The sequence below is a fragment of the Carettochelys insculpta genome, chromosome 27 (assembly GCF_033958435.1).
Source record: "Carettochelys insculpta isolate YL-2023 chromosome 27, ASM3395843v1, whole genome shotgun sequence".
NCBI classification, from domain to species: Eukaryota; Metazoa; Chordata; order Testudines; family Carettochelyidae; genus Carettochelys; species Carettochelys insculpta.
The window spans coordinates 5,539,356-5,555,819 of NC_134163.1; the positions used below are offsets into that span (position 1 = coordinate 5,539,356).

Sequence of the window (16,464 nt, forward strand, 5' to 3'; positions counted from 1 at the left end):
AGAGATTCAGTAAACGGCAAGCTCCAAAATCCACTTGGTGCAGATGTGAGGCTCAGAGCACTGCTGCATTTTACACACACACTAAAAACAAAATGAGAGACAGACTTTGTTCCTTCCCTGATGCAGAATTAAGTTGTCCATATTCAAAATCCAGTTCACAAAATCATGCTTATGAATCCCTCTTCACAGCTATGAAATAAAGTACTTTGCAATTAGACTGCAGGCTCATTAGAGCAGGGACTTCTCTTCTTATGGGTGTTTGTACAGGCCCTAAAATGCAGGTTCCGAGCCCAGCCAAGGACCTGGGGCAATACAGTAACAGAAGGACTTTCCTACTGGCACCTGTTGGATGCACTGAAATAAATTTCTAAATCACAACAGCAAGAGTCACGCAGAGTTTAAAAAAAAAAAAACACAAAACAGGAGGTTGTGTGTTAAATTCTATGCATATTACACACAATGTGAGCAACTTATGCTTGCTATCATTATGAATTTCCTGACCTCGGCACATGCTAAATACCTATCTACTACTCACTTAATGAAAATTAGTTTTGTGGCTTATTTTTAAAAAGAATTCAGATGCAACTATAGGTGTGATTTAGGTACCCTCGGCTTGCTTCTGGAGCCAGGCCCCCTGCAGAGCATGCAGAATTTGAAATTAGAAGCACTGACGTCCAGCAGAAATGCTTGCCAGACTTGCTGGGTCCCTTCCAAAGCCATCTTCCCCTTCTGGAAGGAGCCCAGTCGGCCTGGAAAGCTTTCAGTTGTGACAGTGAGCCAACTGCAAAATTTTGCCTATGCAGGACAGCAGAATTTGAGATGATTGTGTGATCTAATGATGGTACATTCAGACATCCTATCATACAGGCACCCAGGAGCATGGGTGACTGGCCAAAATCAAGACTAGGTAATCAACTTCTTTACCCGCCTAGAACCCAATCCCAAAATGGTACGTCTATACTACAGAGTTCTGCCACCAAAAGTGAGGTTTTGTCAACAAAACTCGTAGTGCATCTAGACACAACATGTGTTTTGTCGACAAACTGGTCATCAAAAAAGCCATGTAGACGCTCCAGGAGGCCCTGTTGTCAGAGTGGATCGAAAGATAGATCCACTTTTACGTGTAGACTCAATCTGTCAACAGAAGTTTTATCAGAACATCTCTTCTGACAGTAACTTCTGCCAACAGATGCTTCTAGTGTAGAGATAGCCACACAGTATGGATACATAATCCTACATGAGCAGGGTTCAAACCAGGTTAGCACAGAGCTACACAGTGCACAAGCATCTTTGCCTCATCTCCAGAATACCTTCCATAAAAAGTTTTTACACCCCACAGTTGCAAAGAAAACCTTGAAATGTGACAATTCAAACGAAAACCATGAAACTCAACAGGTGTTATTTCGAGGCTTACGTCTTTTTCCTCCTTTTTGATAAAGGGCATTCTGAGGTTACATGGGAGGTTTCCCACCTTCCTTTCTTTAAAAGATTCCTGACAGAAAAGACCATGAATTTGCCCTCACTGAGCACTAAGTCCTGGTCACCACTCAGTTTTTGTATCACCATGGGTACAGTTTCCCCCTTGCATTCCCCTCCACCACCCCCCTGTGGATGCAGTATACTGGTAATAGTTGCTTAAGCCCCTTCTTATCCAGGGGGGTTGTACTGCTTTTAGTATACTAACTCACTTAAAGGGGTACAATGTGTGTCTGTAGAAAAAGCCTGAGCCAAGCCTGAAGCTTCTAAAAAAAAAAGCGCTGTTGGTCAAGTGAGTAACAAAGTTTTGGAGACCGAGCACAGTGGGGAAAAAAGTGCATTCCCTCCCTTTAAATGTTTGGCCATCTAACATTCTGAACATGCCACCCCTCAGCCCTTCTCACTCAATTTTTTCCTCTACATAGAAAAAAATGTAAAAGAATTTCCACCCATAGTGCGAAGCTTTTCCCACCAGGAAGTTAAAGGCATGCAAAGATAGGAGAAATTAAACAGCTCTATGTCTCCAGGACCAGCTGATATTCACCAAAGAGTACTGAAGGAACTCAAAATGAAACTGCAGAACAATCACTTAAATCAACTTCTGCACCAGATGACTAGAGAACAGCTAACATGACACCAATGTTTTTAAAAAGGCTCTAGAGGCAATACTGGAAATTGGAGAACAGTATGTCTAACTTTAGTACCAGCCAAACTGGATGAAACTCTCGTAAAGAATAAAATTACCAAACACATCAGTGAACATAATTTATTGGGGAAGACTCAAAAGGTCTCTGAAAAAGGAAATCATGCCTCCACAATCCCTTGCAATTTTTTGAAAGAGCGAAGGATGGTGAACAAAGAGGACAAAGTGACCCAATCGATAAAGTGAACTTTTTTTTTTTTTTTTTTTTTTTTTAACATCTTTGAAGAGATCCCTCACCAAAGGCTCTTAAACACATTAAGTAGTCATGGGATAAGAGGAAAGGTCCTCAAAGATCAGTAACTGATTAAAAGACAGGAAACAAAAGGGTAGGACTAAAACGTCAGTTTCACAATGGAGTTGGATTCCCCTGGGGAGCTGTACTGCAACCAGTGTTCTTCAACATATTCAGAAAAGATCCATAAAAGGGGTGAGCAGAGATATGGCAACATTTACAGAACATACAAAATTATTCAAGGTAAAAGTTCAGAGCCCATTGAGGGCTATCAGCCAAAATGATCAGGAACATCACTCCATACTCCAGGCGTTCTAAACCTTTAGCTGGACAAGGAATGCCACTTGATAAATTTCCCTATTCTGCTTACTCACTGTGGGGCATGTGGCACTGTCCACTGTCAGAAGACAGGATACTGGACTAGAGGGACCACTGGACTGACCCAGCATAGCTGTTTTTACATTCACCGGCAACAAACATGCCTTCTCAACCATAACTATAGAACTACCGATAATGTACTAGAATATTGTTCTCTCCAACGACCAAAAAAAAATTTGTATTTGTTCTTGGCACATCTATGTTCTGAGTGATAACATGGTCGCCTTTGCTTCTGTCCAGAAATGCATTTCTCGTCACTTGTTTAGAATTCTGTTGTGTCTGCCTCAGGGCCTTCCCTTCCCCACCCACTCCATCTGTTACAAAAATTTTGAGAGATGAATACTGGGGAAGAAAGAAAAAGGAGAAGTCTCCTCTCGGTGTTCCTGCTCTGACTGCACAGATGCAGAGAGACAGCCTCAAAGGTGAAGCTGCAGCTAGAAGCAGGAATGCAAATTCAAGAATGTAATGAGGGGTTTCAGAGACTGACTACTGATCTGAGGTGTTGCTTTAGCTAAATGGTAGCCTTACCAGAACAGACTCAATATATAAAGCACAGATGAGTCTCCTCTGGTAGGGTGTGGATCTGTCCCATGAAAGCTCATCACCTAATAAATTATTTTGTTAGTCTTTAAAGTGCTCCATGACTGCTTGTTTGTTTTGATAGAATACAGACTAGCACAGCCACCTATCGCTATTTAGGTTAATGGAGATAAGTGTCAAGATAATACTTTTCTTTGTTCTACACAACTTGCAGCTTCCTGCCTGCTAGAATTCCTTCCCTTCCTCCACCTCCTCCCTAGCCCCACAAATGCTCCTCTTTCCCCCCTCAGCTGCTTCATTTTGTAATCCCACTTTTCTGTATCCTGTTCCATGGTTCTCTAGAATTAGCACCAAGGATCAAGGGGGAAACAGAACCCTCCCTCCTCAAAGGCAGGTCACAATGGGATGGGCCAAGGAGTTAAAACTATGTCTACTCTAAGGGGAAGATTGACCTTCCAGGGTTCAATTCAGTGTGCCTCACAGGAACTTGATAAATTGATGCCTGAAGGCGCCCTGGTACTCCTTGCTCTCGCAAACAGTAAAGGAAGGCAACAAGACTGTGTCCCCCGTTGACCAACCACAGCGGGGCCAGGCCGGAAATTGAACCTAAGGTATGTCAACTCCAATGACCCAATTCTCTCTCAGGTAGAGTTTCTCTAAACAACTAATGCTATGCCTAAACTAGCATTTTTGTCAGTATCATCATCTTCTCCCACCAATATAGTGCTGTCCATACAGCCAGATGTGCCAGCGTGGACAGCGCTACATGGGTGGGATATGCTCTCCTGCAGGCAGAGATACCAGCACATATTGGGATAGTTTAATTATGTCTCCTGCACAGAATGGCTACACAAGAGAAATCTTACAGGTGCATTGCTACAGCTGTGCCACAGTTAGGTTTCTAGTGTAGAAATGGTCTAAGTGGCCTAAATCTCACCTTTTAAATGATTTGAGCGCTTGGAAGAAAGACAGACACTTATTCTACCTCACTTTTAAATATGGACTTAGATGCTTTCGCCATTGACACTTCTGAAAACTGAACTCTTAAGTTTATCATCCTAAATGCACATCAGTTGCTGTACTCTACAGTAACGATATATTTTAAGACTGAGATTGAGTTCTAGAAGGAGCCTGTATTTTTCAAGCTAATGACACCTCAGATATGCTTAGCAACTGACTTGCAAAATTGTCTTTTGATCACAGCAAGTTTTTCCCTGTTATGAGTAAACAAACAGTTTCATAATAAATGATGGTCAAAATAAAATATGGGCAAGCCAATTTTGTACCTGGACTGATAATTTGTCTTTAGGGTGTTGCAATGCAGCTGAGTGAGAATGAATACAAAAGTGAAGTATTAATCAAACAACTTAAAATAAGTGTAGAAGAAGTCAAGTCACATTTTGCACCTTTCATGCTATATCAGAATAGCAAAAACAACAAAACACCCATAACACCCACTGCTGCATAATTTAAATGTGGTAACTAAATGAATTTAGCGGGAAAAATGTGATACAACTCAACAATTAAAAGCTTCTGTTTTCTTCTCCACAGGGAATAGAGCTGGCAACTATTTATCTGTCTGAAATTCAATCCTTGACCAGATTTCAACTGAAGATACTGCATTTAGCTCTTCAAGACTTTCACTGACTAACGTTTCGCTGCTTTTACTTAAGTTGTGCAAGTTGGCTTCTCAGCATGTTAAATATCAAGAAAATCATCACGTTCATGTCCACAGATCTGTTTCTGAAGGCAGAGTGCTCTTTCTTTTTACCCCCTTCCCATTCACACAGAACCCTCCATTCTATGTAATACCTAATATAGGTGGGCTAATACCCAGTGGTGAGCCCAGATGAAATAATCACACTTTCAAACAGCTCACCCAGAGCACCAATTAAAGAGCTAATCTCATCTTTCACACAAGTTATGACTTTCTGTGTTGTTGCCGCCACAAGTATCCAAGGCCGAATGTTGTTGAAAGTGAGCTTTCAAAGGGGATGCAGATTCACCACCCTCCAGGGAGAATGTTCAGAATATAACTTAAAACTTGTTACATGCACCAGCTTGCAACACGTTAAAAAACGCCTTGGTTAGCCAGCCTCAAATATGTTACACATACTTGCCCTGATCAAAGCAAGTCCCTCTACAATAAACCTCAGCTCATGATCTCGCTAGCAAATAGGTGCTGAGCAAACTTTGAAAGAGGATAAAGGAGGAGGTAAGGGGTAAGAGCCACAGCATAGTGACAAAAGGGGATTTCTCCCCGACAGCTCCATTTTACCGTCCTCAGGCTAAAATGTTCCCTTGACTACACAGCAAGAAGGTGTGGGGGGAGAGATGTAATTGTAAATTTCATTACGTGGGACAACAAAGCCAGTTCATAGCAAAGTTTATTTGTTGCAAACAGGATAATCCAACAGCAGCAGTCAGGCTCGGCCATTAGGTAATCAGACACAAAGCGGAAGCTCTGCATGCCTGCACGTACCCAAGATATTCCTGCGCCCTCTTTAAAAGCACCACTACCGATTTCTTAGACACGGAATAGGCTAAGATGGCAAGCACAATACCTCCCCAAAACACCACCACTACGGAGCTCTTTTCAGATTCTACATAATCCCAAAGCACTTCATAAACCCAGGGATGAGTTAGACACTGTGACGCTATAGAAAACCCAGCAGCCAGTATGTGTTCTGCTTCATTGGCAGGCTCAATGACTGCTCTAGCCATTGGAGGGCAACAGCAGCAACTCCAAAAGGTGGAAAGATACTGCCTCTACCACCACCCCGATGGACCCTCAAACTTCAACAAAAAGGTAATTTCCACATGACATGTAATATACCCAGCGTCCTGTAAGAGGAAGGATATATTATGAGCATTTCAATCTGATCAATCATCTGCAACATCAGATTACTGACCATTTAATTTGAGGGGAAAAAAACATTTGTCATTGCAAATGTCCAGCAACTTGGCCAAGAAAGTCTATAACTCAAGCCAACAGGCATACACTGAACAAGTTCTTATGTTGGGAGAGTTTGCACCATCAAGGGAATTTAGGAGCACAGGGATTTGTATTCCTAAGCACCTTCAGCGATATCCCATGGTGCCTACCTTTAGTTCTTAACATTTTGGTTTTGGTAACACCACCTTCCTATACACAGGGAACCCTTGAAATACACGGCTTCGAGTTGCATGTAACTCACTTTAAACCCAAGTTAAGCATGACTTGAAGCTGCTCTGTGGCTGTCAGCCTGCCTAGCTATCCATAGCTTTGCGCAGCTAGGCAAGCTAAAAGCCTTCTCCCTGCCTTTGCCCAGTGGCATGTGGCTGGGAAAAGCAGGGAGAAACAGCCAGGAAACTGACCAGCCCTGGTGGGTTATTCAGCTTCCCAGGTCCACAAGTGGTGGGGAGCTGGGAACCATGCAGCAGCCTGGTTCCCGGCTCACCACTCCAACTTGTGTGAAAATCTGAGTTACATGGGGGTGGCAGGAACGCAACACCCCTGGTAACTCAAGCTTTTACTGTATCTTGAACTCTAATTGCAACATAAAGCTTCTGTGAAAATGTTACCTTTCTTGGAAGTCCTGTACTTGCCAAAAATCCTGCAGATGCAGTCTGCAAAATCTGTACAACCAGGAACACAAGTTACATCCATGTGATAACTACTTTAACCCCATCTAATCAGCGGAGAGAAGCAATTCTACCAGGCAAGACTTATTTGAAATGTAAACTGATTTCTCCCTGGGTGACTTGAGGGGCAATGAAGTGGACGGAGGGAGGGAGGGAATAGACATGTTGAAATATAAACTAGCCCCAGAAAATCTTGAAATGTTAACATTGAGGTTTCCTCCCTTTTCTATTCAGTAGGCTGCAGTAGCACCTTGGATTTACTTAGCACTGCACACATGGAAGGAAGCCACATTTAACTCAAGGAGCTTTTAGTCTGAGTGAGTTCCACAGGGCCTGGCACAACAGCTCAGGAAAAGGAGGCTGAGAGTATTTTAATTAGAATTTGGACAGCATTCTAGTTTGTTGGTTTTGTCACAACAATTCTCCTGTAATATTATTTAGAAGATAATATAGATGCCTATTTACCAGCCTCATATTTGGGAAGAAAACCTCATTTTACTAAGTGGCAGCCATTTTGCCCAAACAACCCACAACCACTGTTTGTTTGCTTTTCAATTCTGATTTAGACCGGAGAGTGAAATATTCTAACAACTCATCTGAAAAAAGCACTGTAGTCCGGCAATGGCAACCTATGTTATAGTGAGAGACTGTGGCGAGTGTGTTAGCAGATATAGGCTACGTCTACACGTGCACGCTACATCGAAATAGGCTTAAATAGCATCGAAATAGGCTATTTCGAGGAATAACGTCTACACATCCTCCACGGCTGGCAACGTCGACGTTCAACTTCGACGTTGGGCAGCACCACATCGAAATAGGCGCTGCGAGGGAACGTCTACACACCAAAGTAGCACACATCGAAATAAGGGTGCCAGGAATAGCTGCAGACAGGGTCACAGGGCGGACTCAACAGCAAGCCGCTCCCTTAAAGGGCCCCTCCCAGACACAGTTGCACTAAACACCACAAAATCCAGAGCCGACAACTGGTTGCAGATCCTGTGCATGCAGCATGGATCCCCAGCTGCCGCAGCAGCAGCCAGAAGCCCTGGTCTAAGGGCTGCTGCACACGGTGACCATAGAGCCCCGCAGTGGCTGAAGAGAGAGCGTCTCTCAACCCCTCAGCTGATGGCCGCCACCGCAGACCCCGCTATTTCGATGTTGCGGGACGCGGATTGGCTACACGTGCCCTACTTCGACGTTCAACTTCGAAGTAGGGCGCTATTCCCATCCCCTCATGGGGTTAGCGACTTCGACATCTCGCCGCCTAACGTCGATTTCAACTTCGAAATAGCGCCCAACACGTGTAGCTGTGACGGGCACTATTTCGAAGTTGGCGCCGCTACTTCGAAGTAGCATGCACGTGTAGACGCGGCCATAGGGTGCTATTATCCATCAACAAGTTAATCTAAAACATGGCATGAAGGCACAGATCTAGGTCTTCAACTTGGCAGAGAACATCAAAGAAAACCAGAAATCATGCCTTTTTATACCCAATTGTTGCACCAGTTTAGGTTTGGGTGCATGCACTAACAGTTCACAACTGCCTTAGACCATCGTAACTTACCAAATCAAGTTAAATCAATCTAAGCTAGGTTTAACAATGACCAGCCACGCCATTCAGGGTATACTCTACACAGATACCTTTCACTAGTCATAATGAAATCTGTTTAACTGGTACAAGGCATGTGTGGGTGGGCGCAGACAAGACCCTAGACGGTATCACTGGCCACTGTCACACTTCAGTCTTACACATCCAGCCAGCACAAAAAACACACAAACACCCAAGCAGCACAAGAAGTCACTCATTAACTTTTGAAAGAAAAAATATCCCCTTCACCCTTTAAAAAGTGAATCTCCAGCCATGCACTTGAAGACTTCCTTTAAAGGTGTACCCAGCTGCATTTCAGAATCAAGAGGCCCAGACAACAAGACAGCAGCAGTTGTACAATCACCTTTAACCCTCCTGTACATCAACATTGCAGTGATTTTTACAAACCTTTCAGAACATCCAGCTCAGAAAAAGTACCTCAGGTGAAGGGTGGTATCAACTCTACTTTTACACCCACTGCAGGATTTAAGTGTTTGAGGCCGACACTGGGCCTTGGAGTGAGAGACACTAGCACTCCTCCTCATCTTGAACTGTTCAACTCTGCAAGCCTATTAGGCAAGCCAAGAGCCAAGCAGGAAATGACCGAATGCAAGCTAGCTCTCTCATGAGCTCGTGCCGTCTCTTTTGCAGATTATTTTAGCAGCAAAATAAGTGACGTGTAAGCTGGAATGTTCACTGTAGAGATCAGCTTCCACCAGTGTTAAATTACACCTCGCCCTTACTTTATTTCTATATTTCTCTATTTCTTTCACTCCAACCTCCAAAATATCCCAGCCTCCCTTTTTCACTGTTCAGATAAACCAAACAGCTCTTAAAAGCACAGACCATGGCAGACAAAAACCTCACACCATACTGTGTATTTGTCCTCATGAATAACATTAAAGCCTGTTGTACTCTGTAATAAAGTAATACTTAAAAAAAACCCTGAACTTTAAAAAGAAGCCTCCATATGGAGAGAAATGTTTGCTCAAAAACTGTTCTGAGATGGAATTAGGTTCTGGGAGCCCCAAAGAATGTCAAAGTTGAGGGGCAGAAGAACTGTGAGCAGATGCTATGGGGACAATATTGTGCAACATTCAATTCAAACAGAGTTTCCAAATGGTATGTTGCCACAGGCTACATAGCCAACTCTGCTATACAAAACCTCTCACTATCTAGATCCAGAGTTGGTCGGTAGCTTCACAAACAAGCAGTTCTGTAGCACCTTAAAGAGTAACAAATTTATTAGCTAATGAGCTTGTGCATGTAACACCCAATTCTTCAGACTGGAGCACTCCTGTACAGATTGAACCTCCCTCACTCAGCACTCTGTCATCCAGCAACATCCGTAATCCAACATGATTTTAGGTAGCTGGAAGACCACTTATCATGGATGCAGCCAAGTTTCCCCACAATCCCCGAAAGTTTATTTCCAGCCACCAGTCCTAGCTCTGTGTGTTCTGTGCTGTTATTTACCCCTAAATGTCTTCTGACAGCCCAGTAAACAGTGGAAGTGATCATAACGCTGCTAGAATATATTGACCTCCCACAGTTCAGCAAATTCTCTCATTTGGCCCTGGTCAGGTCCCAAGTATGCCAGGCTATTGAGGTTCCACCTGTAGTGGCATTCTCCAATAATCTGAAGTGACCTTACACAGGAAAGCTCATTACCTAATAAGTTTGTTAGTCTTTAAGGTGCTACAGGACTGCTTGTTATATCCAGATCCAGGATCTCCTGAAACTCCAGGCCTGCCTTCATCCTAACATCCCAGTAGGAGGAAGCTCTAGAGGCAGAAGCAATGAGACATTTAACTGCAGTATTTTCATGCCAAGCCACTTCCAGCAGTCTTAATACACATGAATGATACTTCCCAGGCTATTCCACATAATCTGTGTATGTGCCAGAGCTTCACCACCCTAGGGCAGATCTTGGAGTTTTCTTAACAGCTATAGCACAGCCACATTTGTATGCCTGGGACATTCCAATACAACTCAGGTGACTTCAGTTAATTAGTACTGAAACAGCTGAGATTTTAATGACATACAAAGGCATCAGCAGAGTTAAGAAAAAAAGGGATATGGGGAAAAAAAAAAAAAAAGAGACAAGACCTCCTACGTGGCACAGGCTTTATTCTACAGAAAACCCCTCCCATACAATAGTCTTAACAGATGCAACATGTCTCACTAAACATGTTAGAGCCACACAGTATGCCAGGTATCATCCTGGGGGTTTATTTTAATCCTGAATTAAGGAGCTTCTCCCACTTAGTGCCAACATTTCAGACATGAGAAGCGGACTCCCATGAAGCCTAAGGTTAGGGGATTAATTTCTTTAGGAACACAAACCCACCATCTTTGAGTCAGCCTGTGCTTCTGATGTTTCTGAGAACTCATCCTCCCACACTCAGTATTTAGGCACTTAAGTAAATGGCCTGATTTTTCAAATTGCCAAGTACTCAGCAGTTCCAATAAGCACTGACTGCTTCTGAAAACCAGGGACCAGCTCCCCAATTGATGGAAGTAATTCTAGCTGTTTATTCAGGTCCCCAAATACTGAGATAGGCGACTACTTTTAGGGCCAACATTTTCAAAAGTAGGTTTCCAAATTACTAACCTATACCCGACCCAGCAGGCCATCACTGTAGGTAGACAGACAAGGTGGTAACTTGGGGAAGATCATCTTTGTGGGTACCATCAGCTTAAATATAGCAAAGGAGTCTGGGATCAACAAAGGGGCTGATGGAGTCCAACACCTAAATCTCACTGAAATTCCAACTTGCATCAACCTCTCTGCAAGTTCCAAACAAGAGAATTAACTTTTTAGCTATTCAGGAAGCTTCACCTCTGTCACACACCAGCAAAAGGTTCCTGGAGACGAACACACATAAGGGATTACAGACTCAGCCTTTGGATGTTGAGCAGCAGCAGCAGCACAATAGAAGCATGAAAATACATTAAAGATCAGCCACAAAACTGACAACTCCCTTTGCTTTGGGGCTTTGTGTTTGTTTTTAAACACTGAAAAGCAGCATTAAGGAGAAAAATAAGACAATACCTGATCCACCAAACTGTGTGCTTGCTAGCGTTGTGGGTCTGTTTTTCCCATTAGCCACTGGCAGGGGGAACATCTAGAAAAAGAAGAGGAGAGGCAGGGAGAGAGATTTCAATGTTAGTTTTGTTGTGGTAAAGGAGGGACGAGAGAGAATTACAAGCACTATTAATGTAGAAATCTTTCCAGCTGCCTTCTTAGATCTCCATAAACAGACATGAGTCTCCCAACTCTGAGCTGGTAGAGGTCTGTTCCTGTGCACGTCAACTTGTGCACAGACCTTCAATTTCTTTTTTCATGAAAAGCAGCTTTTCGTTTACTTTTCAGTTGCACTACTGAAAGGTTCCTTCTGCCCACCCTGGTGCTTATGGCTCTATTTCTTTCTCACATTATTAAAGGACGCAAAACAACCTAAGAAGAGCACAAGGCTACAATGTATAATTTGCCCCCTTATTAGTAAGTTATCAGAGTGAAGTTCCCAATTTTCCCTCTATAGAGAGGTTCACCCCTTCTCTTCTCAAGATTAAACGCACCAGGAAGACCACATTTATTTCCTCTTTGTTTTCCCCCACTCCTTATCTGGCGTTATCCTATATCCTAGAAAGAAGGTATTTACTTGTTCCCATAACAAAAGAACTAGTGGTCACCAAATGTAATTAATGGGCAATAGGTTTAAAACTAACAAAAGGAAGTTTTTGGGTTTTTTTCCCCCCTTCTACACAGCCCATAGTAGGCTGTGGAACTCCTGGCCAGAGGAGGTTGTGAAGACCAGGACTTTACAAGAGTTCAAAAAAGAACTAGATAAATTCATGGAGGTTTGGTCCATCAGTGGCTATTAGCCAGGACGGATAGGAACAGTGTCCCTGGCCTCTGTTTGTCAGAGGCTGGAAATTGGTGGCAGAATGGGATTGCTTCCATGATTTCCTGTTCTGATCGCTTCCTCTGGAGCATTAGGCATTGGCCTCCATTCGAAGACAGGACACTGGGCTAAATGGACCTTTGGTGTGACCCAGTCTGGCTGGTCTCATGCTCTAAGTTAGCAGCTACTGCGATGACACCAGCAGGTGAGGACACTGATGAGTAAGCTCCTCACTTCTTTGCTGCTCACCTTCAGTGTCCAATCATCTAATTAAAGTCTCCAGAAGAGTCTCCCACCCCCACCCTCTCCCCTTCTTTTGAGGCAAAAAAGCAAACAAATCTTCCCTCTCCACCTGGAGAAGCTATATCAGTAAATAAGCCAAGATACTGGACATTCTGTGAGAAATTGTAGACAAGAGAATTGGCTAATTCCAAGATTAAGAAACATATGATCAGAAAGATTCATGTGCTTTACACTATTGGTCATTTTAGCTACCTGCTTGCCACAGTTACTGCTACAATTTATAGCTAACCACCCTCTGCCCGAGACCATCTTCAAAAATCACGCAGAGCTAGTCAACTAATATAGAAAAATATTTTTAAAGTAAACTGGATGGTTTAAAATGTACATGCATCTGCATGCAGCACAAAAGAAAAATTATTTTCTGCAAACATGGAGCTTTAGCCAGTAAAACGACCCCGTGGAAAAGGTCCAGTAAATAAACATTTGAATATGTTTTTTTAATACTGAACTCAGATACGTGCACCATCAATTATTTACAATATTTTTAAGCTGCGTAGTATTTAAAAAACTCAAAAGTTTAATATTTTAAAAATTAAAGATACCCTTTAACAGAGAAATGCAGCATTTCATGCCCTGACATTTGATGCTTTCTTGAGACCACGATTTTTCCTTTACACAGTCCTCTGCTCAACTTTGTTTCCCACCTCTCAGCAATACAGAAATATATTGGGGGGGGGGGGGCGGGGATTTTTCAAAGGCAGAAGGACCAATTAGCCAACTAACTCCTGTTGAAAAGCCAAGAATTTGGATGCCTAGTGCCTGCACAAACTTGTAAAAGTAAATGTATACATGAGAGAATCTGGACACGTACACTTCAGCCAACATCTGAACAGAAAGCTCATGATACTTAGATTTTTCAGTGCTAGTAAAATTCCTTGGAGCAACAGCAATATTAGTTTATATATGTTTTAGTGCTGCTGTAGCCGTGCTGGGATATCTGAGAGACAATTTAATTGAAGTACAGTAATATCTTTGATTTGACCTAGAAAATATTACCTCACCCATCTTGTCAGCTTAGAGAGAGATTTTTTAAAATAAATGGTATTAAAAACGATAGCCAGAAATTCATTTCATTAGTCCAGCAAGAGACACTGCCTTACTTCCTTCCCCAAGACAGAAGTGTTACTTTACCTGAAATAGTCACTAATCTTCACTTCCAAGAATGGTAAAGATGTTCTCTGATGTGTGTGGGGGGCGGGGGTTGGCTGGAGGTGGAAATCCTTACATTTACAGCATTCAGCATCACTTGGGCATGGTGGTTTAAGCTTCAGTTTGCTTATTTTCATAAGAATTTCTGCTTAGTAATTGCTGATGCAACAACAACAAAAAACCCCCACAAGGTTAGAGTGAAAATGCCAATGGGGAAAATGTATCGTTTTGTTCCATTGTGCAATACAGTTTCTCTTCTACTTCTGCAAAGGGGTCTCCCCCCACCATCGCTATTTTTGGCAATCCCCAACACGCCCACACACTGAACACACATGAATGAGGGATGCCTTCCCACCTCCTCTTCATCTTCCTTATTCTGTTTTGAAAGATACTGTCAGTGGTCTCTGTAGCAACCCTTTTCTGCTCTCTCCTTATGATAGGAATTAAAGAACTATCATTCATCAAAGCAAGCAGAAACTTGAAAGCATCAACATTTCATAGGAACCACATACTATTATTTCAATACAAATTTGTAAACCAGATATAAATGAAATGCAGGAAATGTAATACTTTTACTGTCAACATCTGTACTTCCACAGTGGCGTGGGTTTAAGTCACACTGCTATGCATCATTTAAGGGCATAGTGTAAATCAGATTACAGTGTTCTCTGTGCTAGTTTGCATCATTCAACAACAAAGCCTAAGTTCACTCACCCACAGTCAATTTCCTTTTTGCTTTCAAATATAACAGTACTTTAAAAACAAAAAGATATTTAGAAGGAAAAAGGAAGCATGTAACTGAAGGACTTCAGCATCAAGTTTTTGCAATTTTGTAGTTCATTCATTACTTGCTTTGTTGGCTTTGAACAACATGGGTTTAATGGTATTACGTAAAATCCACCATCTTACATTTCTGCATACAGTTTATAAGTTACTGCACTGATGTCTTCAGTCTCCTGGAAAGATGACAACTACTTAACTGTTAGCCCCTCAGATCTCACAGGGTCATTCTTTGAGCCAATAAAAACAAAAAGTAGGGAAAAATAGAGGTATATTTTAATGGATGATTACATGTAAGATACCAGCAGTGGTCTGAAAGATAAGCTTATATAAGAGAAAGTCCATTCATATGTGTGTGTTTATTAGCTTACAGATTTTGATGACCTCATAGTCACTGCAGCCTGCAGAATTAATACAGATTTTGAAAAAGCTGTTTTAAGAACTCTTTTTCCAGGCTAATTTAAGTGAATTTCACACCTGCCCAGATTATAAGCAGCCAGTTTTGTGCAGCCACCACTCATGCATATTAACTCCATTAAAAAATATTCCATTTACTACCCTGAAGCAATGAATTACAACATAGCAAGCCTTTAGGTCATAAGGTAAGTCTCAAATTAAAAAAATAGTTAAATCTGAAAGCTGTTTTGGAGCACTCAAAATCGGCAAAAGCATTAAGTGCTCTTCTAAGCAGAACCCCCCCCCCCCCCCGAAGTTAAAGCCTTATTTGCTTACTTAAGGGTAAGTGAACTTCATTAGTTATATTCTACACAAAAGCAAGTTTTATCATGGAAATGCAGGCCCTCTGCCTTTGCGACAGGGAGATATACAGCAGAGCTTTAAAGTCACAGCATTTTAACTATAGGAAGTAGCTGAACGAAAGTTTTAAGGTGTTTCAGACAAAAAAAATTATCCATGCAAAAAAAGGCAGCTAGATGCTTGTTACTTAGCTTTGGGAAGGTTGAACATGACTAAGCCTTGCACAAAGTTTTACTCCTCAGGAGGTGGCTGGATCCATGTGGTTCAGCATTCAGTACAGAGTGCTCTCTAGCCAAAAGTCCCTGTCCGTATTGCAACTTGCAACATAGCCACACACCACATGGATAAAACTCTGTAAACAGTGGCAGACAAGCAGTGTTGCACCTCTGCCAGAGGCTCAGACTGGCACTCAGCTGCCATCATGTACCCAGGTTGGTACACTTCTATGGCACAGTCAGGACCCATAATCATGCCTGTAATTGTTTGGCCACTGCTTCTTCCCCAGCAGTTCTCATCACGCTAGGACATCCCAGACTGCACTGCACCATAGGCTTTGTGCCACCACGGTCACTCTGCATGGGCGCCCTCTAAGGACCATTTCCCTACTAGGGCACTGTGGGATAGCTACCCACGTTGCCCAGAATGCACTCTGACAAAAGTAGTTTGACAGCATGGAGACCAATGGACAAACAGAGTTGTGACACTTGCTGCATGGGTACATGCTGAATGGCATGAACTGTAGCAAGTTGAAGTGACAAGCCCCAAGTTAGTTTACAATAGTCATAGCTGTGAGTGCAGCCTCGCTCTGGCTGATGTCCCTTCTGAAGAGGGGAAACATAGGAAGCTTCAGAAATGCCGAGCCACAAGTTGAAGAATTATTACAATGATAGTACAATGAGGAAAACTAAATGTAACTAATACTCTGAACCAATACAACAATATTTTCTGGGATTCTTTCTTCCAGATTTGCAAACTCCTTCTGCCAGGATGCTGTGGTAAATCTCCACTGATGAGGGGTAGGCTGTCC

At 42.5% G+C, this 16,464-nt stretch overlaps 1 protein-coding gene across 7 annotated transcripts in view; it reads right to left on the reverse strand.

The window, feature by feature from the left end:
• The window catches only part of TCF3 (transcription factor 3), a 141,675-nt gene that overhangs the window by 118,731 nt on the left and 6,480 nt on the right, over positions 1-16,464 (reverse strand). For all 7 annotated transcript variants that reach the window (XM_074978467.1, XM_074978465.1, XM_074978464.1 and 4 more), the window contains exon 3: positions 11,597-11,669. In XM_074978467.1, coding sequence (XP_074834568.1) covers positions 11,597-11,669 — 73 coding nt within the window. The remainder of the gene's footprint in view (positions 1-11,596; positions 11,670-16,464) is intronic.